The sequence below is a fragment of the Hippopotamus amphibius genome, chromosome 12 (assembly GCF_030028045.1).
Source record: "Hippopotamus amphibius kiboko isolate mHipAmp2 chromosome 12, mHipAmp2.hap2, whole genome shotgun sequence".
Lineage (NCBI taxonomy): Eukaryota > Metazoa > Chordata > Mammalia > Artiodactyla > Hippopotamidae > Hippopotamus > Hippopotamus amphibius.
In genome coordinates, this window is record NC_080197.1 from 99,003,900 (window position 1) to 99,031,774 (window position 27,875).

The 27,875-nt window shown below is 39.0% G+C and overlaps 1 protein-coding gene across 1 annotated transcript; it reads right to left on the bottom strand.

The window, feature by feature from the left end:
* Positions 1 to 960: 960 nt before the first annotated feature.
* On the bottom strand, positions 961 to 20,795 carry PTGES3 (prostaglandin E synthase 3). Its single transcript, XM_057703095.1, has 8 exons — positions 20,481 to 20,795; positions 7,702 to 7,815; positions 7,483 to 7,552; positions 6,832 to 6,930; positions 5,217 to 5,306; positions 3,273 to 3,335; positions 2,435 to 2,459; positions 961 to 2,137 (listed from the first exon to the last, which is right to left on the bottom strand). Coding segments are annotated over exons 1-8 (483 nt in total). The 5' UTR covers positions 20,483 to 20,795; the 3' UTR covers positions 961 to 2,117.
* Positions 20,796 to 27,875: the final 7,080 nt, after the last annotated feature.

Below are 27,875 nucleotides of genomic sequence, written 5' to 3' on the forward strand. Positions count from 1 at the left end.
TACAGTTCAGATTTGCCATAGAAGGCCAAATAGTTTAAGTTTTGGCCTGTCAATTCATTTTGGCATGAAATACTTTTAGCTTGGAGGGACCAGACCATTCACAAGGCTTCATAGCTGACAGCAATAAGGGTTAATGAAATCCCATTCAAGTGTCTGAACACAAAATAGGATTTTTAAAAAATTTTAAGAATCTTAAGAAACAGGATGAAATCAGAAATTCATCATGCTACACTTTCTTAATGCTATAGCCTAACGGCTGGCATTAAGCCAATAAATCCTTAATGACCCTAACTTCCAGAATTGACATACAAAAATAGTTCTTTCAGAGAATAAAAATAAAAGTCTTTCCCTGAAGCTAAGCAGTATCAGTCATACTGATACCTTTGGCATGCTCCAGAGAAAAAAGACCAAGTTTAAAATATATATATTTTTAAAGTACAAAAGTACAAACATACCTTCCAATGTGGAAAAACCCAAGGATTTGAGGAAATTGCATTCCCTTAACAGGACCAGAACCCTAATTATACTTCTGTAACATAACAAAACATTTGAGTGTGTTGTTATGGCCACAGTCCCTAGAAAGTAAGATTTCCTAGTTGTAGCACTTCAACAAAATGGTTTTGAGTATCATTTGGAACAGTCACATACTTAACAAGGGAAGAAAAAAGGTTGTGTTTTCCCTTCTATATCTAAATACTCTACCCATATATATTAATACACTTTCCATCTCCCAAGTTTTTGTTCACTATTTGTCCCAAGGCTAGCCTGTGATGTGAGCTCCTGGAATATACAATTACCCGAAGGATTAATCTTTGTACCCTACCCCACCCCCCACCAGCACTTTAATACTGACTGTATGACTGACTTAAGGAAATACTGAAATATGAAGCATTTCTATGCTATGACAAATACACAGAAGCTGGAGGGAATAAAAAGTGCCAAAATGCAGAAGCTCAAAGATTTAGAGGAGGACAACACATTTAGTTTTATTTCAATCAAATCACAACACTTTCTTTTCCAACTGTTGCAAAGTGCATCTACAATTTTCTATTACAGATCCACTTTTAAAAGGTTTTCTGTCACATTACAGTAAGCCTCTTTTTTTTTTTCAAACAGAGGAATATTCCCCAATTCTTCCTCAAGTAAAAATAAAAAACTCCATTCCAGTAAATGGCAATACATGAAATTACAGTAAACCAGACACTTGAAAGGATAGCCAAGAAGTCTTCCAACAGTTTATTAGAAAGAATGTTGACATTTAAAAAAATCCCCACTGTCATGAACATAAATTGAGGTTTTCAGCCCAGGTACAAGCTGAATCAAAAAAAAAAAAAAAAAAAAAGAAAGAAATAAAAAATCCAATAGTGTATTAACATTTTTTTCACTCATTTGCCATACTGACAGTGCAAATACAAATTTGGTCTAAATGTACAGACTCTCAAGCAACAATGTACAGCCTTTCTTCGTCCTCCATGCTAAGAGATGTAAAAGTTTAAGGGTCAAACAATACCAAATGTACAGGCTTCAAAACCATCTAAGTTAGGGCATTCACTAGCTTTAGCTAAGATACATCTGGAACACTGACAAGTGATCACTTACATACAATAATGTGAAGTAAATTTTTTGAAAAATAAAACTTTAGTGGAACAATCCTGAAGGATATACCAGAGGAACAACGTTAAGAGTTTAAAGTATCAACCAATTTGTTTCAGCCACTTTGAGTCCATGTTCTAAAATCTAAAATTTTGTTACGTTTCCTAATCCAAGAAGCTTCCTATCACGTCAGTATCTATGTTATGAAGTAAAGGAGACTTAGGTAAAATGTTTTTATTTATCACTACTGCTTTATCAATTGCCTCGGACCTCAACAGTGTCATGGAAACTTGGGAAATGTTCATGCATAAGGTTATTGCCTTAGCTGACTTAAAATTGCCCCATACAATGGTACATATCAACCCTTAGTGAAGCCTTTAAAAAAACAAACAGGTTGAAAAATGGGTTAAAGGAGGCAAATACAGCATCTGCCTTTAGAGCTATCAACTCAGGAATTCTCTCAATTATGAAATCTTGCAGAGCAGTTATTTTTCTTTCTCAAAATCCAGCGATGACAACATTCCTTACTCCAGATCTGGCATTTCTGAAAGGATTTTTAAAAGATTAGTATAAATTACAAGGGAATACTCTTAACAACTTCAAAGTCTTACAATAGGAAAAAGCAGCCACCAAGAGTTAGTTTCCTAAAGAACTGCTTGTCTTTTTTTAAAATTTGAATCTCAAATCATTCAAATTTCTGCATTAGCTATTTATTAGAGGCCATAAGGAAATAATCATGTATCTTCCAAAAATTTTAAACAAGTTAATTTCTCTACTTTGAGAGTTTGGTCTTTCATGTGAAACATCACTGTGTAAACATACTTTTTACAAAGATACTTACTTTCATCATCACTGTCTTGTGAATCCTGCAGAAAGGGAAATAAAAAAGTTACCAAGTTGATCAACTATTCCTCTGCTAACTGAACAGTTTGCCTTAAAAAGCTAAAGCACTGTACTTTTGACTCAAGTAGCAAAGATATGTGATTGTATCAATCTTTAAATTTATCAATGGACTTAAGAACAGGTTTACTTAAGACAAATAAATGTACAGCTGAGGATCTATCTTCCTATATGATGTGTGCCTTTTGGTGGGAATTGAGCCCACCCTTCAAATCCCTTCCTATCAGCCAGACTGAACCTTGGTATAAAATGGTTTCTCTTCTCTCTTGGCATTCAATGGAAGAGGAAAATGGCTCAATATGAAGACCACTGAAATGACAGAAGACAATGAACTCTAATCTCAGCTGCTGAATTGTGTAAGTATTTTCCAAACTATATTGAACAACTTTCTTAAAGATGTTAACAGGATGCCAGGTGGGAAAATGTTGAGAAGAGTGGCCCAGTATATTCTTAAAATTTAAAAACTGTTCAACTTTGTCAAAATAATCCCTAAACTAACTGTTAGTTGAATAAGTCATTTGTCTCTATACAACAATTTTGAATTATAAATCTGGTCCCTTTAAGAATGATCCATGGGACACCTGCTTCCTAGTAGGTATCCATCCCTCAAAAATGAGCACATTTAAAAAATTGGCTTTCCCTGTAATATTTTTTAGAAAAAAACCAGTAAGTGGCAAAAAAAAAAAAAGAAAGAAATCTTGAGTCTATGTAAAACAACCTGTAAATACACTGTTTTCTTACTATTTTAAGTAAACATAGAAAAGAATTTATAGACTTACATCATCTGCTCCATCTACTTCTGGTAAATCTACATCCTCATCACCACCCATGTTGTTCATCATCTATTTGAAGTGTAAAAATTAGTTTTAAAAAGAATGTTAAGTTAAGCCCTAAGTATTAGGCTGCACGCTCCAGAATAAACCTTAAGTCTGCCATAGATTTCCACCAATTAAAAAAATATATATCTGTCAAACGATGTATTAGGTACCTTCCTTTTCGGAAAAGGTAGATTATAGATAATTACATAAAATCCTGAAACCTTGTAGGAAGTTAAGAGTCAGTTCTCATCGTAGAAAAGTGAAGTTATTAAAATTCATCCAACAAGATATATATGTATGATGTAGAAATTAAACCCCACAATCCTGAATAGCAGTTACCACTGGTGGTTAGGGAAAAGAATGAGATTATTTGTCCTGATAGTTGTAAACTTTTGTACCTTTAACTAAGTGACATGTTTATTATGGTATTCTCACTGTAGTTCAAATATTGTGAAGAACCAATAAATAATTTAAAATAAAGTCTTTTGGGCTGATTAGTTTGTATAAACTAATACTGAATCAAAGGCCAAACCACAGTGACTAAGTTAAAAAAAAAAAAAAAAAAAAAAATCCTTGAAAAAGGAAGACTGTGGAAAACACCCTTGTATACCTACAATAAACTGGGACTGACAGAGCATATTTATACATAAAGTACTAATTTTCCATATTTAGTTGTTTCTGATCATAAAATAAGCAGTATATATATTCTTTAAAGAGGAGCAAATAAGCAGACTAAATAATATGAGATGGAGACTTCAAAAAATACATGCTTACCTTGACTTCAGAGTTAGAAGGGGCCTTAAAAACATACCTACTCAAATCTCTCAGTATATGAATAACTAGTAAAGAGTTTTCCTACTTCCGAATACACTAAATACTGGTTAAGTTTCTTTGAGCACGAAAAATGCTCAAAAGGTGCCAAGCACAATGCTAGGTGCCAAGATGCAATGGCAACAGACAGAATTGAACAGAGAGCTGCTTAGAAGATACAAACAAAATACAGACAACAAAGACAGCAGTTAACATTACACTGGATAGAGAGAATCGGTGAAAGAGAACAGTGATAAGAAGTTGTGACATCCGTAGCTGGGTAAATGGTGGCACCACCTACTACAGGTAAGGAGTAGCATAGTTTAAGAGAATCACAAGAATACCATATCTCCCTTCTCTCTTTTGAAATCAAGGTGCGAGAGCTATGTGAGGAGAGGTGTTAAATAAGCAGTTGCATACATGAGGCTGGGCACTTAGTCCTTCTAACTCTTTGTTCTCAAAGAAGAAACCTAAAAGTACAGTCAATTAATCACAATGAGAAACATCTTCAACTTACAATCTAATGTTCTTTTTTCTGATCAGCTTTACTGTAGCACATTTGATAAGGGTCTAGTCTACCTAAGAGAATCTCAATGTTTTCCCCGCCTTTGGCCATGGCAATATGCATCTCAGTGACATCCTGTAAAAATAGGCTTACTTAAAATCCTTTCCCTGATTTTGCAATTAAAATGTCCCTACACACCACTCATCGTACTTATCTCACCATGATTCTTGTGTTTAAAGGTTTATATTCGTATTACACAGCTTCAAAATGCAAGCCAATTACTACATTCATGCTCCTTTAAAAAAAAAAAAATCTGTTCCAATGCTGGAATAAAAACTAGCTATGTTGCATTGATTGCACAGCTTATTTTTTGTCTTTATAGATCAACTTTAGAACTTAACACTAATTTTTAAAAATTCATAAAAGGTTAAATGACCACTCAAAATCTTATTTGGTTTTTCTACAGAACAGTCTTGAAAGTAAAATAATGGATGTCTTAAATATCACTAGGTCTTTAAAACCAAATTAAACTGACTACACAGAAATTTATACTGGGAGGGAGGTGGAAGAACACCTTTAAAAGAACTTACCTCAGAGAAACGATCAAAATTAGACATATCTTCATCCGAATCATCTTCCCAGTCTTTCCAATTATTGAAGTCCACACTAAGCCAATTAAGCTATATAGATCAATACAAATATCACCCTATGATTAGGTTATCTTGTACTCTTTCAGTGCATACCTTAAATCTACATTTTTTGAGCTATGGGTTCATACTCACTAGTGAGGCATAGAATCAGCACAAAAAAAGAACTAGAAAAATGCAATAATGATAAATATAGTTTCATTAAGTTTCCTTCACAGTTGTCATAACAAACCTACTTTTTAAAACAAAAATTTACTGGTAGGAACTATTCAAATTCAGATACTTAGATTAACTTATTATTTTTTCAAATGTCACCATGATATGCTCTGATGTGGTATCTGAGTAATTTATACTTCTAAGTAAAGTCTGCCTCTTGAATGCAAAAGAGTCTGCATCAATTAGTGACTATCTTATTCTGACCACACTTGGTATTAAGTTAAAGCTAATAAATCTCAAAGTAGAGAAAAATATATAGAACACAATGCCTTAATATTAATAGTACTGAGCTATGAAAATAAACACTATAATCCTCATACCAATTTTTAAAATATATTTTCTAAAAATGTTTCAGGTGTATAACATTGTAAATAGACATCTAAATAGACAAAGTGATCACCCTCCAAATACACTTATGTCTGTCACTATACAATTGACTCCTTGTACCCCTTTCACCCACCCCTCCAAGCCCCTTCCCCGCTGGTAAACATCAATCTGTTCCCTGTGAGTTTTAATTCTGTTTGTAATCATTTTTAAAATTAGGTTTGTCTTTTTCCTTCTGATTCATTTCACTTAGCTTTTTACCCTTGAGGTCCATCCATGCTGCTGCAAATGTCAAGATTTCATTCTTTTTTAATGGCTGAATAGTAATCCATTGAATACACACACACCACAGTTTATCCATTCATCCATCAATGGATACTTTGGTTGCTTCCATGTTTTGATTATTGTAAATAATGCTGCAATGAACACTGGGGTGGCATACATCTTTTCCAATTAATGTTTTCATATTCTTCAGATAAATACCCAGAAGTGGAATAGCTGGATCATATGGTAGTCCTACTGTTAATTTTTTGAGGAATCTCCATACTATTTTCCATAGTGGCCGCACCAATTTATAATCCCAACAACAGTATAAGAGAGTTCCCTTTTCTCCCTATTTTCTTCAGCATTCGTTACTTGTCTTTTTGATATGAGCCATTCTAACAGTTAGGAGGTGATACTTCATTGCGGTTTTGATTTGCATTTCTCTAATAATCAGTGATGAACCTGGGCCATGGCAGTTAAAGCCCAGAATCCTAACCATTGGGCCACCAGGGAACTGCTCTGCCTGTTTTTCATTTGGGTTTTTTTTATTGTTGAGTTGTATTTCTTCATATATTTTGGATTTATTAACCTCTTATCAGATACAAGATTTGCAAATATATTTTCCCATTAAGTAGGTTGTCTTCTCATCTTGTTGATGGTTTCCCTTTGTTAGGCAGAAATTTTTAGTTTGATGTCCATGTATCTTTAATTACTTTAAAACACCAAATTTTCAAAAAAAGAAAAAAGAACCTACCTTTGCCCTTTCTTTTGTTAACCTTGGCCATGACTGGCCAGATTCTCCTTTTCGTAAACAACATAAAATTGATCTGTCCGTTCTTTTATGCTTGGAATCCTAAAAACAATAATAAGCGCTTTCACATCGTTTACGTCTCTGGTATTACTATAGGATACAAGTAGCTTGTTATTTGTCATTTCTCCTAATTTCCTTCCCTACACTTTCTCTAAACCCTGAAAGAAACATCCCCAGACTACTAAAGATTTCGTAAGCTATCCAACTGCAAAAAATATCATTTTTCCTCCCCTGCACAGAGTGAATACAATAAAATCTTAAAAATAGTAACTAAATATAGTACAATCATAGAACATACTTAGGTATAACTATGCTTAAAGACAAGCCTCAAGAGTACTGCCCTTATATCAACTACACCTCAATTTTAAAAAGATAAAAAAATAAAAATTAAAAGAATATTGCCCTGAGTCCAAACAATAACAAGAACAAAAAGAATATGCAAAAAAGTAGTTACAAGAGGGAAATAAGGCAAAACATATAATTACACTTAGCCTCTGAACTGTTATGAACTAGTGCTTATCTCTAAAATGAGTATTTAAAGTATGTCCATTTCCTCACAATTTAAATTGAGATTAAAGCATCAAAACTACTTACATTTGGATCAATACAGTGAAAAAGATCAATTTCATTTAAATGTTTAAAATTATCACTTCCTCCAAGACAACTGTACCAAAAAAAAGGGGGGGGGGGGATAAATGAGTTTCTTCAAAGAGGTAAAGACTAATAATTTCAGTGAAAACACAAAAAAAGCAAACCAAAGTTATTCAAACTGTCAACCAGCTTTTTACCCAATGATGTAAAATAGTAATTTACCTGAATGTAAGTTTGGATTTTTCAAAATTTACATTAACATCTTTACTGTCTTCAACACAAAATTCAATGAAGACATAGTCCCTTCGATCGTACCACTTTGCAGAAGCAGGCTGCCTAAAAACAGATAAAATTAGACAAAGTTAAGGCGAAATTCACTAACTGAATATTTACATGACCTCCAAAGTTTAGCATGTAAGTAACATACTTCTGTTCTCCATCAGAGCATTGATTATTTTGAGGCAGTTTCTCACAATATCAAATGTAAACTACATTTTTTCCCTAACAGCTGCATTCCAAGTTAAAACGCAATGACACTGATTTCATCATAGGAAGGATTTAAAAAATGAAACAAATAAAATGCTCAATGGAGTTAACCATTTAGGTAGCCATGTCAAAATTTGTGTGCTACTCCTTTACAGCCCTGCTCTTAAGAATTCAACTTCACAGAAATTTAAAGATCAGAACTAATCCACTGTCAACTGAAATATAGTATTCAACACTTCTACTTACAATGCTAAGAACTGTGAGGGGGAGTTTTTAGAAAGTATGAGAAATGACAGTACTTGTCCTCAAAAAAGTTCTCATTTGAACTTCCCTGGTAGTCCAGTGGTTAAGACTCTGTGCTTCCCCTGCAGGGGGCACAGGTTCAATCCCTGGTTGGGGGAACTAAGATCCCACATGCTGTGCGGCACAGCCAAAACAACAACAAAGCTCACTTGCAGCTGACTCTATAAATCAACCAGTTTTCCCCACCACCCTGGGCATATAAACCTTCCCAACAAACCCTTATGATTCCACACAATGACATTAGATAAAGAATTAAACTTCTTTTTTTTTTTTTGGCACACGGGCTTAGTTGCTCCGCGGCATGTGGGATCTTCCTGGAGCTGGGATCGAACCCGTGACCTCTGCATTGGCAGGTGGATTCTTAACCACTGCGCCACCTAGGAAACCCAAGAATTAAACTTCTTTATAGTCCCATCTTTTAATCTATCTGTATCCAATATATACTTATACTAGAAACAACCCTGAATATTTGCTTCTTCCTTATTATTCATCAGCTCCTGTCCCTTGCAACAGACCCCTGTCTTCTTCAATGTCAAATGCCTAAAGCTCTACTCATCCATTAAAATTGTTTTAGAATGTAGCTAAAAATCTGCTAGAAGCAAATACAGTCGAATGTGACTAATTAATAAGGCAATAAAGATTATATGTGGTAAATACTTTAAAGTTTTTTCTTGACCGTCATCTTTAAGACAAGTTACTTAGATATTTACATATGCATAAAAATTTGAAGAATTCACGTTTGCCTCTCAAGAATGAGCCAGAAAGATGAGGGAAAGGAAGTAAAGCCACATCATTCCGAACTGTTTCAATTACTTTTAAAATAAGCATATGCCACTTTGATAATCTAAAAACCAAAATTATAGGAATTCTTTGTATTTTCTGAAACTTTTTTGTAAACCTGAAACTCCAAAATAAAAGTTAAAAAAATTATTATATGTTCAAACATTACTCATAAATCAACTCAACCGAAAGGAATTGTTTTGCTTCCAACCTCTGAAATTCCCAACCCTAAGACTAAGAAGTAGCAGCTTGAAGTTCTAAACTTATAGCCAAGTGCTCATCAACATTTTTACAACAACCATCAAACTCGACTAGTCATACTCTACTCTGGAACACTGATACCAGATCTGAAATTAAAAATTATAGATAGCAATTTCCGAAGTCTAAATACCAACAAATCAGCAAGGGTAAAAGCTGTTTCTTTAGGCATCTACTAGCAGGATGGGGCAGGGGGGGATTTTTAAATGCCTTTGAAAAAGACATCTAACCAAACTTTTGTGGACTAAAGGAATCACAACTTTTAATGTTGTTATATTAATACGGCTAATAAACAATTTAGGAGTTTTACGAATAGGTCCCAATATTTCTAGTTCCTTTTCTTGCCAAAACAGTATTCTCAATGTGGTAATATGTTTGCTCTTTCCCATGTGGCTTGGGGCATCTTAGTTTCCCAACAGGGATCAAACCCAGGCCCTCAGCAATGAAAGCAAGGAATCCTAACCACTGGACCACCAGGGAACTCCCCCATGTTTGGTCTTTACCTGAAAATATTTGCTAACTTAATAGATAATTAAAATTTTAAATGACCAGGTTCACAGATTTTCAAATTGAAGTAACCAGATAGTCCTATCTTTAAAAAGCACTAACAATAACAATCTGGGGCAACGAACACCCCAGTATCAAACTACTATTTCCTCTAACTAAAAGGAAACAAATGCCTATATGGAAATGGTTGACCCCAGTCTCAAGGTACAAAATAAAAATGAGCTTGGGACATCTCACAATGCAAATCAAGCTATTAAAAACAATTAGATCAGGGTGGTCCATTGGTTAGGACTCCACACTTTCAATGCAGGCAAGCGTGGGTTCGATCCCAGGTTGGGGAACCAAGATCCCATATCGCAGTGTGGCCAAAAAATTTAAAACAAAACAAAAAAACAATAAGAAAATAACGAGATCAGTCAAAACAGGAGGAAACAATTAGGGTCTCTCTCCCCTTGGCCAATGCCAATTTGAACTGATCCAAATACACTGAATATAAATACCATGTTTATACTGATTAAAACAATACAAAACAGAACTTCCCTGCTGGCACAGTGGTTAAGAATCCACCTGCTAACGCAGGGGACATGGGTTCCATCCTCGGCCTGGGAAGATCCCACATGCCACAGAGCAACTAAGCCCATACGCCACAACTACTGAAGCCCATGCTCCTAAACAAGAGAAGCCACTGCACTGAGCAGCCCTCGCACCACAACGAAGAGTAGCCCCTGCTTGCCACGAGAGAAAGCCCGCCTGCAGCAACGATGACCCAATGCAAAATAAATAAAAAATAAATTAAAAAAATAAACTACCCACAATTCTAGATCACCAGGAGATGCTACAGCTCCAATTCTTTAAAAAAGGTAATTTATTCTTCTTTCCCTTTATGAATCTTTATTCATGATACCTGAATAGGGCCAGTTCATGAAGGAAGCTTCTTTATAGGATTCCAGTTTTGGTGTGGAATAAAATGTGAGGGGCAAAACAAAAAACACCTTCCCCCCCCCCCAACCAAAACACCATTCTGCAACCTTAATTTAAGCTGATTTGGCAGTGTCAATCAATGAATGGGACCATTAACAATGATTAGATGAACAACAGATAAAGAACTTAAGATCTTTTTTTTGGCTGCGTTGGGTCTTCGTTGCTGTGCCAGGGCTTTCTCTAGTTGCAGCGAGCTGAGGCTACTCTGTTTCTGCTTCTCATTGTGGCAGCTTCTCTTGTTGCAGAGCATGGGCTCTAGATGCTCGGGCTTCAGTAGCTGCAGCACGAGGGCCCTAGAGTGCAGGCTCAGTAACTGTGGTGCACGGGCTTAGCTGCTCAGTGGCATGTGGGATCTTCCTGGACCAGGGATCAAATCCGTGTCCCTTGCACTGGCAGGCAGATTCTTAACCATTGTACGACCAGGGAAGTCCCAAGAACTTATGACCTTAGCATCACTAAAAATGGGACAGACATTCGTCTCCTGATTTAATCAACATGATATAGTCCACAGTAAACTCAATTCCAGTCTATAGGAAATATAAGGAACAAGTTCAATGATACCACAAGAAGTGAAAAATTCAGAATACTGTTTCTTAAATCAACAGCATAAAAGAGGGAGAAATGCTCTGGATTAAAAGAGATCTAAGAATTATCAAACAAGCGCAATTTGTAAATCTAGTATGCATCTTGAGTCAAACAAACTAAACATAAAAAAGATCACTGAAACCGTGGAGAGCTAGATATGGACAGCGTATTAGATAATGAGAAAACTGTTAGTTTTGTTGGGTGTGAAAGGCACTGTTTTATGAAAGAAAAATAAATGTCCATTCAAGATTAAAACTGAAGTACATGGGGTTCGCTTAAAAATAATTAAAGAAAAAGAGAGACATAAAGCAATGTGACAAAGGCCTGCTAAATGTTGAATCTGGAAGATCAGCAGATGGGGATTTATTTATTTATTATTAAAAAATATTTATTTGATTGTGTCAGGTCTTAGCTGTGGCAGGCAGGCTCCTTACTTGTGGAATGCACGTGGGATCTAGTTCCCTGACTAGGCCTCCCCGCATTAGGAGCTCTGAGTCTTATTATCCACTGAGCCACCAGGGAGTCACAGATGGGGATTTATCACATTCATAATTCTTTAAAAAAGTGGTATTAAATGGTTTTGGCACGGAATGCTTTCTTCCTTTAGACCAACCCAGTCTAATTGTGAAACTGTGTTATTTAAATATTTAAAAAGATGGATTTCCCTGGTGGTCCAGCGGTTAAGACGCCACGCTCCCAATGCCCACCAAGAGCCCACATGCTGCAACTAAAGATCCCCTACACTGCAACGAGGATCTTACACATGGCAATGAAGATCCCATGTGCCACAACTAAGACCTGACACAGCCAAATAAAAAAACGAATAAGTATTTTTTTTTAATTTAAAAAGAAAATCAATCTTTTCCTTTCAACTAAGACACAAGAAAACAAAGACTGCAATAACTATGGCTCACAAAATCTGGCTAGAATTGACTGCCCAACTGTCATTTTTTTCTCAAGTTTTAGAAATTGCTGTTCTGGTAAACAGCACTTGCTTGCTGCCAAAGGTATCCAGTTTGCAAATAGTCCTTGTTTAAAGAATCACGTCTGGGATTTCCTTCAAAATAAAACTCACTGGGGGGCCTCCCTGGTGGTTCCTTGGTTAAGACTGAGCTCCAAATTCAGAGGGCCCAGGTTCGATCCCTGGTCAGGGAACCAGATCCCGCATACCACAACTAAGAACCTGCACGTGGCAATTAAAAGATCCTGCATGTCACAACGAGGATCCAGCGCAAACAATTAAATATTTTTAAAATTATATTTATTGGGGAAGGGAGGGGGCGGATAAAATAGAATGACCCTGTACTGATAACGGTTGAGACTGAATAATGGGTACATGAAGAATTCATTGTAGTATTCTACCTTTCCTGTTTGAAAAAAATATGTAATAAAGCTAAAAACAATCACCCTGATTTTTAAAAATTAATTTTTATTGAATATAGTTGATTTACAATCTTAACCTGATTAATGAGCGGATTCTTCTCCCAATATGTTTACAAGTGGCTATTTCAATAAACTCTGGTAAAAATGCTTTTCCAGGGACTCTCCTGGTGGTGGAGTGGTTAAGAATCCGCCTACCAATGCAGGGCACAAGGGTTCAAGCCCCGGTCCACAAAGAGCCCACATGCCAAGGAGCAACTAAGCCCGTGTGCCACAACTACTGAAGCCCACTCACTTAAAGCCTGTGCTCTGCAACAAGAGAAGCCACTGCAATGAGAAGCCTGTGCACTGCAATGAGTAGCCCCTGCTCACCACAACTAAAGCCTGTGTGCAGCAACGAAGAACCAACACAGCAATAAATTTAAAAATTAAAAAAAATTTAAAAAATTAAAAAAAAAAAAAGAGAGAGATTAGCACAGTTACAGAGAAAGGCCCTGTGAAGAAAACAGATGATGACCACCTATAAGCCAAGCAGAGAGGCCTCAGAAGAAAGCAACCCTTCTGACACCTTGATCTTGGGCTAACACCCTCTAGAATCGTGAGGAAATAAACTACTACTGTTTAAATCACCCAGTCTCTGGTACTTTGCTATGGTAGCCTGAGAAAACTAATAAGATCATTTACCAGATAATAAAACCAAAATAAAGTGATCCAAACCAGGGGTTGGCCCAGGTGCCAAAAATGGTTTTTATATTTTTAAAGAGCTGTAAAAACAAGAATGTGAGGCAGAGATATTTGTGGCCTGTAAAGCCTAATATTTACCAAGTGACCCCGATTTAAACCGTCTGAAAATACAAAGGTGGGGGTGCAATCCTACACTTAACCTAAACAGTAATAAACACATATACTCACTCAGTTGAAAGGAAAACCAAGCGCTTTTAAAATCCCTTTTTGTCTTCTATGAGGATCACAACACTTTTTTTTCTATTAACCCAAAGAAAGGCTGATTTTAAACTCTAGCTCCTAAACTAGGTTGGACTCATCTCTAGTCTTATACAAACACTGGCAAAATCCCAAACGACTGTCAAGTCTATTAATTCATTTTAATAGTAACGTATCTATAGATACAAGAACTTTTTTCACCTCTGCATACATTATGTGAATAAGCCACTACTTAAAACAAAATAATACCCAAAATCTCCAAAGTGGGACATTCCAAGTTCTTCTGACAAGTACTCCCAAGCTCAAGATCAGGGCCACGTCAATTTAAGAAGCTAAAATTTGCATAACCTAAAATTCGCCTCTGTAGTTTTGACTAAAATTTCTTAGTTTGTCTTAGAATGACAGAGTGGAAACCACATTTGTTCCCAAATACCATTTTTAATATACTAGAATCTGGTGCATTTTAATTCTAATTTGTATAAAATTACAAGCACCTCCCTCTTTAAAAAATGGGAAGCACCATGGACTTCCCTGGTGGTCCAGTGGTTAAGACTGTGCTTCCACTGCAGCGGGCATGGGTTTGATCTCTGGTCAGGAGAAGTTCCACATGCTGTGAGGTGTGCTCCCCCTTCCCCCCCCAAAGGATGCTCCAGTGCAATGACCTTAATGCATGCCCTCCAAATTCATATATTGAAATCCTAATGCTCAACGTGATTATATTCGAAGTGGGACCTTTGGGAGGTGCTTAGGTCTTGAGGGTAGAACCCTCATAAATTTAATTCGTGCCTTATAAAGAGGCTCCAGAGAGGCCCCCAGCCCCTTCCACTACTATGAGGACACAGCAAGAAGCTATTAACCAGAAAATGCGCCTCTTCACCAGAAGGTGACCATATTGGTGCCTACATTGTGGACTTTCAGACTGCAGAATAGTGGACAATGTTTCTGCTGTTGATAAACTACCCAGTCTGTGGTATTCTGTTACAGCAGCCCAAATAGACTAAAACCACCAGCAAAGCTAAATAGAAAGAATTTGCTAATGAACATTTCCTGGTTATTGCAATTCTTCTGATAGTAAATGTCCAAGGCAGATTAAATTACTAAAAGACAATTAGGGACTTCCCTGGTGTTCCAGTGGTTAAGAGTCCACCTTCCAACACAGGGGACGCAGGTTTAATCCCTGGTTGGGAAACTAAAATCCCACTTGCCGCAGGGCAACTAAGCCTGTGCACTGCAACAACTGAGCCCGCAGGCCACATCTAGAGAGCCTGTGTACCGCAACTACAAAGCCCATGTGCTCTGGAGCCCAAATGCCACAACTACTGAGCCTGCACACTACAACTACAGAGAAGCCTGCACACTCAACGAGGAACCCACGCACCACAGTGGAGGATCCCGCGTGCTACAACGAAGACCCAACACAGCCATAAATAAACAAACGTTAAAAAAAAACAAGACAATTAGACCACTTCAAGCCTTTTATGAACTGGTAGGACAAGCATATCATACATAACTCCAGGTAAGTTCATAAAGCTCAAGGTTGAAAACCAAGTTAACACTAGGTTATAGATGTCCCTGGAGACAATAGAAAAGCATTTACTCTGTACCTGGGTAGTTTAAAATAAACATTAATTACAGCGATCACCCCTTCGGAACTTCAGATATCTTGAGACGGAAAAAATTCTACATCTAATAGTATTCTACAGCATATAACTTGCCTCTATAACCAATACTATGATCAAAGCTCTAGCATCTTTTTCTTTTCCTCTCAGAATTTCCAATGTTCAAAAGGTTTTGTAAGGGGAATTCCCTCATAGTCCAGTGGTTAAGCCCCCTCTCACTGCAGGGGGCACGAGTCTGATCCCAGGTTGGGGAACTAAGATCCCCACATGCCAAGGGGTGAGGTGAGGTAAGTAAGTAAGTAAAGAAATAAGTTAATTAATTAAATGTTTTTGTAAGCAAGTTCTCTGGACCATTATACAGCAAACATGAAAAATGATGAGGTCTGTACATAAGAATTTAGTGAAACAAAAAAATTTTAGTATTCAAGTGAGAGACCTACAAATCTTAGCTAATAACATAATTCAAATCTGGCTCCCTGAAATGTACGGCTTAACTCAACCTCACAGGATACATATACATTACATGCTCATCCCATAAAATCACAGAACACCACATCATTTTAGTGTATTTCCCCCAGCAATCATTAAGAACTGTCATGGGAGTGTGTCCAATGAGATTGGTTTCTTTATAAAGAAGTTTTTACCACAAATGAAACATATCATTAGTATCTTAATTTTTACTCTACATCATTGAGAAAAAAATTAGGATTCTATCATTTGGTCACAAAATGTTAGGCTCTTCAACGTATACAGACAAATACACTGGGGTAAACAGCAATATGACCTTTTAATAAACCTGCTCTACTTCTGGGACTTCTCTGGTGGTCCAGTGGTTAAGACTCCGCACTTCAAATGCAGGGGACATGGGTTCAATCCCTGGTCAGAAAACTAAGATCCCACACGCCTCACAGCGCGGACAAAAAATAAAACAAAAAACAAAAAAATGCTCTACATTTACAAAAATATTTGAGACTACAAAACATGATACAAGGATGTGCTAAATGACAAGCTTTATAATAAAACAAATGTTTTTAAATCTTTAAGTTTTGCCTTCAACTAATGTGCTCAAATAAATTAATCAGGCAGAAAAAGTGAAAGTATTAATCTTTCATTGAAAGGTCAATTTCTTTAGATTTTAAAAAAGAAATGGAGGCAAGAAGGGAAGAAGTGTAGGCTCTCTTAAAGGATAATTTGTGGTAATCATCCAGTTAATGAAGAGAAAATCAGTCTTACCAAATCATAATGAATAAACTAAATATTCCCCAAATAAACATTCTCAAAAAAAAAAAAAGAAAAAGAAAAAGAAAAAGGGCTCACAAACAAGTCAAATGTACTTTGAAGGTATATATTGATTTGGTGGTCCTTCTTTTCCAGATTTCCCAAAATATAGTAAAGCCTCAATTAATAGAATCTAAAGTTGTTGGTACCTCTCACCAACTTTATCTTTCAACTACTGAACACCAACCTATTTTCTAAACTAAGATAGGGATTTCCCTAGTGGTCCAGTGGTTGAGACTCTGTGCATCCAATGCTGAGGGCGCGGGTTTGATCCCTGGTCAGGGAACTAAGATCCCACATGCCACATCATGCAGCCTAAGACAAAAAATAAATAAAATAATAATAATAAAAATGTAAAAGTGAGTGTTCTTAAAGATAATATACCCCCCCCAAACTTAGTGCCTTTCTTTCAAGCAACCTTCTCATATTCTCACATTTGTGCACACACCCTTTTAACATCCCCAAAGCAGATAAAATTTGTAACTTTTCTTCATACAAATAAGACTCAAACAAGGTCAATCTCTCGTTGCCTCCATTACAGACAAACTTCAGAGCTCAGGGCTCTGTTACCATATGTCAAGAAGTGGCACAGGTTTTAACAGGAACAATCAGATTAGATAGTAAATAACACTGAGCTACAGACATGGTTATTTATTGGAAATAAAAGGACCATCTGGAAAATTATTCTCCCTTTTTGTAAAGTGGAAAAAATAAGCCTTCTGTCAGAAATTCTGGGTTCCAATCCTATTTGGGACAGTTGTTTATCCTAATGAGCAGTGCTGTGAACTGGTATTTGAAGAACTAAATCCTGTAATATAATAACATCAAAAATCTAAAAAACACCTCCATGACTTAGACCCCTTCAGTACAGAAAGATAAGCATGCTAAATTGGAAAGAACCCTGACATAAACACTTTTTGGCAATAAAGTATGGCTACACGAGATCAGCTATTGCATAGAAAATCCACAACAGCACATTTTATTTGGCTTTGGAGTACAACACAGGTGAAGGCAAGGTAAGATTTAAAGTAATTGCCATCTTCCTGGAAAACCAAAAGTTCTAAGGTGTCCTGGGGAAGTCAGCCTCGATTTGAAATCTATTACTGCCAATCTACACAGTAAATAATAAAGTTTACTAAAACACAGTTTGTATTTCTGTAGTGAAATACACTAGATGCAGCAATTCTCAATTTAATAACTCAGATAAAATATGACTTAGCGCTTCAGAGCTGGGCTGACTGTAAACAGTTGATGTTACAAAGGTATTTTTTCCTGAAAAGCAACCATCACTAACCACCTGTGACTCCAAAACGATACAGCTTCTAGAAGATCTTAAAACTGAGAAAATACAATTACACAGGAGAATCTTAATTAACAATACATACTAGTCTGCACTCAAGTGATTTGTCACCCCGTTACTACTGCTTTTCAGTTAGAGTCTAACTAAGCAATGAAAAAAAGAAAAAGAAAATCCAGTCGCCAGGTTACAGTGCTTAGGGAATCAACACTGAACAAATGCCATCATCACTCTTCCTTAACTTACAGAAATTAACCATATGCTGTATGGTCACTTTTACCATTTGTTTTGGAGGTTAAAAACACATGATTTTATTTTGGGGACTCGATCCTACAAAGCTGAACGATGGCAAAGTAAGATTTTAACCAAAGCTAGCAATGGTCACAGTATGTTTCTGGACAATTTCTTAATTTAACTACAAAACACTGGAAAGAATGACTTCAAATAGCTCAATATTAAATAAAACATTTTACTTCATATCTATTGTTAATAGGTTCAACTTAAAATTAGAACCAACTACAATAGCTAACAACAACAACAACAAAAAAGGTAAAGTAGCACGCCGGTCTTAAATGGAGGAGGGAGGTCCTAAACTCCCAGTCTCCTCCAAGGTAGGTGAGAGATTGAGAGCTTTTATGAAAACTACTAGACAAAACTTTAAAAACTTGATTAACAGAAATTTACGCAGATGACGACTGAAGAGCAACCAACGGATAAAAAAAGACCTTAAAACCCTTCAGATGTCCAACATAAATGTCTCTCTACAGCTAAAAACATGTCTATAGCAGACACCAACAAAATGAACCCTCATCAGCCAGATTCTTCCTAGGTCTCCTGAAAAGTCCTTTCCAACTCAAATAACTGACTCAATATTCATCTCACAAACTCATTCAGTCATTAATAAGATCCCCTAAAGAATCTCCAAGATGGCATATACTGAACATCTTAAAGAGAATGAGATTTACCTGGTCTCTTCAAAGCAGTCATTTCGAAAGTAGCATTCTTATAACTATAGACAGACTGCTTTTTGGAATACTAATTGATACACTTTTCATCCGATTTCTTAATCTATTTACGTAACTTAATATTTCTTACCTATTTATTTCACGTGACCTCCGAAAGTGTTTCTATTTCAAACCATATTAACTATGCTATTTCTTCGTGAAAATATTTGCTTGGCTATGTTAATCTATTAAAAGTTGGTAATGCCTTATCTGAGGATTCATTTTCTCCTCACGGATGTTTTAAGATCGACAATCCGGCTACATTACTTGGGATAGATTTCGAAGGGAAAAAGCGCAAGATATTTTACACATTAAAATCTTCTATTACACACCACTTTAGGGGGTGGGGGAATCCTTCCAAAATTCTAATGTCACTTTACAATAACACCTGCCGCCTTCTCACGACTTCTTTTCCATCATCAACTGACTAGTGTTTTTTACTTATCCATTTAGATGTCTAGCTGAATACACTCACCGCAGATGTCATTTCATTAAGGAAACCCTTAAAGTGCATTACTTTTTACAGATAAAAATTGTTCCCCTCAATTGCTCTCCACACATAATTTTTAGGGAGCCACCAGTACCAAAAAACTACAAAACCGGCAGTTCTCATATCTGAAAAGGTAAAGCTTTCCCTGAGAAAAATCTAGAGGCTGAGAGTGGCGATGCCAAAAATTCTCACTCTGTTAAAATCACCAAGGTTTTCCTTTATCATAAAACTTCTAAAGAATCTTTAGTCACATCACGTAAACAAATTTAAGCAAAGGCAACAAGAAGGTAATGACACACCTGTTTCATCCTTATATGAAGATAAAATAATGAAACCTCGCCTAAAGTTTAATATAGAACATAAAAAAAGCCCACAAGTATCTTTCGACTCCAACACGTGCATAGCTCCCTGCTCAATGGTCATTCCTCGCTGCCAGGGTCACGGCTGAGTTTTGGCAACCTTCACTCCCTCAGTGAGACTGGAGTTAGGAAGAAGCCTAGGAAGACCATACTCAAGCAATCACGACACCCGGGAGGAAAGTTAAGTTGCGGCGACGACAGGGCCTCCCTTCAGTCGCCTAGCAGGACCTGTCGCTGGCGGCGGGAGGGCCGCGTGGTGCTCTACGACGAGAGCAGCAGCCTGGTGGCAGCACCCACCGCAGGTGCAACTTGGCCCCAGGCCTGGCCCCAGCATCGCACAGCAGCAGGAGCGGAGTGGCAGCCCACGCGGGTCCACGCCTCCAGGGCGTCCGCATGGCCAAAAGCTCCCAGGAGACTAGGCCTACCGCCAAGTTACGGAGAGTTCGGAGCAACCCGCACCGCCGAAGGGGGAGAGTGGGATTTCCGGCACCGGGAAGCCGAGGGCCGGTTTAGGGGTGGGGGAAGCGGACTTCGGAGGAAAAATGTCCTCCACCCGCCAACGGTAACCGGAACAGGGATACTGGACCTCCCACCCCCAGGCAAGAACCATTTCCACCGAAGGGGCCAAGTCGAGGGGGCCGAGACAGGGGGAGGGGAGGGGACGGCTTCCCGGCAGCCCCCCGCGCGGCCTCCCTCCCGGGCGACCTTCTCTCGGCGGGGTGTCGCACTCACATCGTGAACAGGGCAGGGGGACGGGCGAACGGGTGGGCGGGCCTCTCCGGCGGCAGCTCCTGGGCAGGCGACTCCTCTCCGGTGGCGACTCCTGCGTCTTCTCCCCGGTCGCGGCCTCTTCTCGCTTCCCTCAAGCGACGGCGGCGGCGGCGGGCTCGACCTGGGTGCCCAGAATGCACTGCGCGGGGAGAGCGACTCCTCCGGTCGGGGAGAAGAGGAAAGTGTAGGAAAAGGGGCGCGAGGACGGAGAATGAACGTGCGTGCGTGCGAGCGAGGGGTGGTGAGGCCGGGCGGCGGCTGGTGACGCAGCAAAATGCCCGGGCCTAGCCGCCGCGCGTGCGCACTCTTTGTTTTCGGGCTCCTGCGCGGCTTTCTAGAGATATCTACGGAAAGGGCGGGGCCTCCCAGCTCCTTCGCGATCCTTCCCAGCGCTGGCCCCGCCCTACGTCCGCTGCCTCCCGCCCGACCGGTTCCCGCCGCTCCGCCCGCGCTCCGCCCTCGCGCTGGAAAACCGTTGGCCGCCTAACCGCTCGGCCACGCGCCTCAGGCGATCTCCCAGAGAAACGGCCGCGTTGACCCCGGGAGGAAGGCCGAGGAGAAGGGACGCAGAGTCCGGAGGCTGGAAAAGTGAAATGGGGGTTAGATTACTTTTGAGAGAGTCACCCGGGCCGCTCAGGAAGCATTCCACTGCAGAAAGTGGAGAAAAGCCTCTGCTGGTGATATTGGCGGAGAAGGGCTAACTTCTGAATGCAGGGCCTGGGTTCACTTCGCCATTTTTCTGAGGGTTGGAGACCCTTTACAGGGGCAGAGGAAATGGGGGATCTTTGGCTGAGGAGGAACGTTTACCCTTTGGGGCTGCCGTTTGCACCTGCTTTAAGATATTAGTGCTGCAGGTGAGACAGGAAGGTTATTAGGGTCTAAATTTGCGGGAATGGAGAGACTAGGACACTCGTGTCTCCAGGCACATCAGTTGGGGGAGGGGGTTCCCTATCTTTTTTCAACTCTTATCCGTCGAATTGCCGCTTTGTGCGGGGCACTGGGTTAGGCCCTTGGGGGTTGGTGACAGAATCAAAACAGTTCCTGTCTGGTGTAGAAGGTCTCTTAACCGTGGAGTAAGAGAGAAATATACCTATGCATCGCTCCTTAGAAACAGAGAAGGTTTAAGTAAAGTGCCAGAAGACGTTTTGGGAAGTGTTCAGAGGGGCTTCGTATTCAGCGTTGAGGACTTAGTGGCTGTGCTGTGCAAAGCAGATGTTGGAAGCTATGGACATTGGACCCAGTGTTCAAATCCTGTTAAAAGGGGAGGTTAAACCCCAGTTCTCGAGTACTGTGATTGTAAGGAGCCTACAGCTTGTTGGGGAAAACAAAATACAGCACACAAATCAGGATATTTGAGTCCTATAATGGAAGTACAAAAAAATAACGAGAGCATGAAAGGAGAGGTCCATATTGACTGGAAGGGTTAGGAAAGGCCTTGTTAACAAAAATTACCTGGGACTTACCTGATGGTCCAGTGGGTAAAACTCTGAGCTCCCAATACAGGGGGCCTGGGTTGGATTTCTGGTTAGGGAACTAGATCCTGCATGTATGCTACAACTAAGAGTCCACATGCTACAACTCAGACCCTGCGCAGCCAAAATAAATAAATATTTTAAAAATTACCCCAAAATGTGAATAAGGCAAGGAGTGGAGGGATGACTTTTCAGTTTATGCTGAAACATGGTTTAACCTGTCTGCCTAAGGCTGATTCTCTAGGAGAAGGTAACTTGTGGTTTGACTTTGCTATTTGTCATACGATCAGAGCTCAAACATTGTAAAGTTACTTGAGTTGTAGATTTCTGACCGGGAGAAAAGCTAACCCTAAAGTTTATGGTTTTATTGTTCTGGCTAACTAGTTTTGTTTAGTCTGCAACCTTATTCTAATTCTTATTTTAATACCTGTAAATATCTAGTTCCTTAAATGCTCCTGGGACCAGCTTTACCATCTTACTGGTTCACTCAATGAGTTAAATAAATGAATGCTTGGCTCACGTTAATTTTATATTTGTGGGAGAATCATGTTTTGAAATTTTTAGGAAATTTCACGTTGACAGCCTCGGAGGTGACAGCAGGAATGAGTGGGAGTGGTACATTCCAGGCAGGGATCCTGATAGGTGAAGAGATAGGAACAGAGGTATGCCTAGGTGGGGTTGGCAAACTTTCTGTAAAGGGACAGATAAGGCCACAAGATCTCTACTGCAACTTTTGGACTCTGCTATTTTAGCATGAAATCAACCATAGAAAATTTATAAGCAAATGAAGTGTGTTCAAAAAAACTAAGAATGCTGAAATTTGATTTTTTTATGCCCACATGTCACATGGTTTTCTTTTCCAACCTTCAAAAATGTAAAAATCATTCTTACCTTGAAGGTCATAAAAAATTAGCAGCCTGCAGGCTGTAGTTTGCCAGTTCCCTGGCCTAGGTAGTCCAGAGTGGAGGGGGAGGTAGGTCACACTGAGTATCAGGCTAATTGTTTTCAACTTATTTCTCTGACAATGGGAAGCTATTGAAGTTTTTTTTTTTGAAGGGGAGTAACACTTGTGTTCCAGAAAGATTAATTTGGCAACAACATATAAGATGAACTGAAAATGGAGAAACTGAATTGAAGATAGCATTTAGAAGTCTGCAACCTGAAATAACTGGCAGTTTTCCTTATCAAAAGAAGTGCAAAAAAAAAAAAAGTGCTGTGGGAAAAACTGCCTTTCACACAGTTTTTGAAAATTCAAATCCATTGCATTGTAATTTATAGTTCATTTACTACCCCCATTGGACATATTTCAAGGGATTTCATGTTAGTGTAGCTCTGGAAATGGCTTCTCACCCAGAAGTTATACAAACAGCACGTAATCAGGTTTATCCATACCTTTACATGTTATCTCATCCAGTAGCTGATGGGGACCCAACTTGTACCAGATCTCTTTTTCAAATTCACTGAAAAGTTCTGTATCCAGTAGGGGGCAAAATCTAGATTTAAAGATGTATAGATATAGTGTCAGGTCTTTGAGGAAAGAAATATGCAACCCAAATTGGCAAAAACTAGAAAATGCTTGGTATTAGATGCCATATCACAAGTTTGATCCTAACAGTCTAAGAGAAAAATTCCCAGGCTGATTTAAAACACTAGTAAAGGGGACTTCCCTAGTGGTGCAGTGGTTAAGAATCTGCCTGCCAATGCAGGGGACGTGGTCTAGGAAGATCCCACATGCCTCGGAGCAACTAAGCCCATATGCCACAACTACTGAGCCTGTACTCTAGAGCCTGCAAAGCACAACTACTGAGCCCACGTGTTGCAACTATTGAAGCCCATGCACCTAGAGCCCGTGCTGTGCAACAAGAGAAGCCACTGCAATGAGAATCATGCATACTGCAATGAAGAGTAGCCCCCACTCACAACTAGAGAAAGCCTGTGTGCAGCAATGAAGACCCAACGCAGCCAAATAAAAAATTTTTTTAAATCTACTGATAATTCTAAATTGACTTTAAAAACGTATACAAATAAAACACTAGTAAAAAGGAATGCAGAAAGGATTTGTCAGTTTTAATTGTACCATCCACCTTCTCCCTAATATTTTTCTGAGGACTTAAATATGTGTCCACAGTCACTAATAGCAAAAGATAAATTTATAGATTGACATGAACAATTTTAAAAATTATAACAGGTGAGAAAAGTCCAGTATTATGAGGGGGTTTTCTAATAAGAACTTAGAGGTTAATTTTGTATTTGTAAGGTAAATAAAAGGGAGTAAAGTAGTAATCTATTTCTAACTATAGGGAATAAGAAATTAGTCATAAAGTTTAAGACAGACATCATGACCTAGCTAAACGTAAACGTCACATATACCAACTTAAATTACTTTATGTTCTCTGATACTGTCATTATCTTCCTACAATTTAGAAGCATACCCTACAAGTCTGGTTTAGCAGTAATAGAAAGGGTTAAAAAATGACTGTGTCCTGTGTTGAACTTTTTCATATTCTGAGTTTTGTTTGTAGTCTCTCACTGTAGCATGAACAGCTCTGAGTGAAGGAAACTTTTTAAAAAAATTTTTATTTATTTATTGGCTGCATTGGGTCCTCGTTGGCTGCATTCTCGGGCTTTCTCTAGTTGCAGTGAGCACAGGCTACTCTTCGTTGTAGTGCACGGGTTTCTTATTGTGGTGGCTTCTCTTATTGTGGAGCACGGGCTCTAGGCTTGCAGCCTTCAGTAGTTGTGACACTCAGGCTCAGTAGTTGTGGCTCATGGGCTCTAGAGTGCAAGCTCCGTAGTTGTGGCGCACGGGCTTAGTTGCTCTGAGGCATGTGAGATCTTCCTGGGCCAGGGATCAAACCCGTGTTCCCTACATTAGCAGGCAGATTCTTAACCAGTGCACCACCAGGAAAGTCCCAAGGAAGAGGCTTTAGAAAGCTAATTTCATTTTTTAAAATTTATTTTTAAATTATTTATTTGTTTATTTTTGGCTGCGCGGGGTTTCAGTTGTAGCACAAGGGATCTTCGTTGCAGCATGCGAGATGTTTAGTCGTGGCATACAGCCTCTTAGTCATGGCATGTGGTATCCAGTTCCTTGACCAGGGGTCGAACCCAGGCCCCCTCCATTGGGAGTGCAGAGTCTTAACCGCTGGGCAACCAGGGAAGTCCCTAATTTCATTTTAAAGTAAAATACATTGAAATGTTCTAAAAATGGTCTTCTACCCCAAACATCACCTTGCAGCTGTTCATATTGTAGAAAATAAGACGATAGACTGATATATGCTTATTTCTCTGTAAATTAGCAATACTCTCTGGGATCAGAAAAATCAGGTAATAGCTTTAATTTCATGGTCTTCATGAGAGAGAACGTATTACAGTTCTTCAGTAACTCTGCCATAAGTAAATACTTCGTTGTGCTCTTTCCTTTGTGTAAGGTAGGAAGTGACCGGAAAAAGATTACATATACATTCAGACATTAGATTTTGGTGGAATATTAACATCATTTTGTTCAGCACCTTTTGGGATAACTGAGTATATAATGGGATGATGGAGAAATAAGGATTACTTTCAAAGTTAAGGGAGCCTTTTTTTCTGATGTTTTAGTTGTTCACCTGAAATTTTTGTAATGCTCCCTTTTGTAGGAAATAAGGGCTGGGTAATACCACTTGGGGGAAAATAAGGGAAAACCAAATGCTAAGAGATTTCATTTTAAAAATATTTGGAGGGAATTCCCTGGCGGTCCAGTGGTTAGGACTCTGTGCTTCCACTGCTGTGGACCTGGGTTCAATCCCTGGTCAGGGAACTAAGATCCCACAAGCCACCCAGCATGGAAAAAAAAAAAGGAATTTAGAGCCTACCATATGCCTGATACAGCAAAGCAATATTGTTCCTGACCTCCAGGAATTGTAGAAAAGGTAAGTAACTTAAGCCTAAACCTGACCCTAAATAGATAAATTATAATGCATTGTGATGAGTACTATATTAGAGCTGTAAACAGAGTACTGTGGGAACAGCAACCCAAAGAACTAAGTAGGGGAGTCTGGGACAGCATCAAAGAGGGGTAATAATCAAAGCTGAGTTTCAAAGACTATGAATTTCTCCCAGGCCAACAGTGAGAGTCAGAAGAGGATATTCCAGGCAGAAAATACAGCATATGTAAAGCAGAGGCAATGGAATTTTCAGGGATCTGTGCAAAGTTAGGTGTTGCCGGAGCTTAAGAGAGACTGTAGGTAAAGGAGAGTGGTGAGAGATAAGGCAGCAAATTCAGTGGGTTCAGGACAGATGGTAAAGGGCCCTATATGCCTGCTTAAGGAGTTTGGACTTAATCCTATTAGCAACAGAAGTTTTTAATAGGAATGATGCTATGGTGAGTGGACAAGCTTCTTGCATATAGGGAATGGTGTCATAGTTATCTTTGTGTTTTCAGTGCCAGACACATAATAGATGCTCAGAAGTTTGTGGAGGGACTTCCCTGATGGCACAGTGGTTAAGAATCTGCCTGCTGATGCAGAGGGCACAGGTTCGATACCTGGTCCGGGAAGATCCCACATGCCACAGAGCAGCTAAGCCTGTGCACCACAACTAATGAGCCTGAGCTCTAGAGTCCATGAGCCACAACTACTGAGCCCACACATCGCAACTTCTGAAGCCTGCGCCCCTGGAGCCTGTGCTCCGCAACAAGAGAAGCCACTGCATTGAGAAGCCCACACACTGCAGCAAAGAGTAGCCCCCGATTGCCACCGCTGGAGAAAGCCCGCGCGCAGCAATGAAGACCCAATGCAGCCAATAAATAAATTAATTAAAAACTTAAAGAAAAATTTGCGGTGTATAAAAAAAATTTGTGACTGCAGACAGGTCAGCTATGGTAATTTAGGCAAGAGAGTAGATCCAGAACTAAAGCAGTTGATGGAGGACTGAAGAGAAATGCTGACCCAGATTTTGATAAATCTCTGACCTGGAAGACCAATTAGAAAAGGGGGAAGAGATAAAGAGGCTTTTAGTTTGGGAGAATGGGTGAAATGTGACACCATTAGCTGAGACTGAAAGGGGCAGATGGAGGAGTAAAAAGATAATTTAATATATATATTTTGTAGTTGAGGGAAGGGTTTTTATTTTCACGGCTTGTTTAGAAATTAGGAGGGGGTTTTGTTTCGTTTTTGTCATGTTTGAAGAATAAGAGAAGAAGCCAGTAGAAAGGGAGGGGTTGAAGGCAGGATAATTTAGTGCTGGTGTGAGGCAGCAGAGGATGTAAAACCCAGAGGAAAGAGGGAAGGGGATGAAAGTCTAAGGGCTTTTAAATTAATAACTAAACAGCTTCTAAACGCCTTCACATACAAAAACTCAAGGCTTGGCTTGTAAGGAGGATCTTTTGTGTAGTATATATAGGTAGAACTATTTTGGTACTCTAATCCTGGAATGTTAAAGTTCTGAATTTGTGTGACAGACTGAATGCTTGTATCCCCCTAAAATTTATAGACTGAAATCCTAACCCCCAATGTGATGGTATTAGGAGGTGGGAACTTTGAGAGGTAATTAGGAAATGAGGGTGAACCATCATAAATGGCATTAGGGCCCTTTTAGAAGGGACCCCAGAGACCTCTCTCTTCCTGTCTCCACCATGTGAGGATACAATAAAAAGTCACAGTCAGCAGCTGGAAAGAGAGCCTTCAGCAGAACTCAACCATGCTAGTACCGTGATCTCAGACTTCTAGCCTCCAAAAATGTGAGAAATAAAATTCTATTGTTCATAAGCTACCTAGTATAGGGTACTTTGTTAGAGCAGCCCAACCTAAGACAATTTGGCAAAGATTATCAGGCATATATCAAAGTGATGATTTCATACAGATTCAATCACCCTTGTGTAAACATTAATGATAACCAATGCCAG

What these genes read in the sequence shown, in the direction of transcription:
- PTGES3 (XM_057703095.1), bottom strand. An exon ending in AAGTAGATGGAGCAGATGAT is followed by an intron (nt 2,460 to 3,272) that starts GTAAGTCTATAA and finishes CCCTTTCTGCAG; the next exon opens with GATTCACAAGACAGTGATGA. An exon ending in ACAAGACAGTGATGATGAAA is followed by an intron (nt 2,138 to 2,434) that starts GTAAGTATCTTT and finishes AAATCCTTTCAG; the next exon opens with AAATGCCAGATCTGGAGTAA.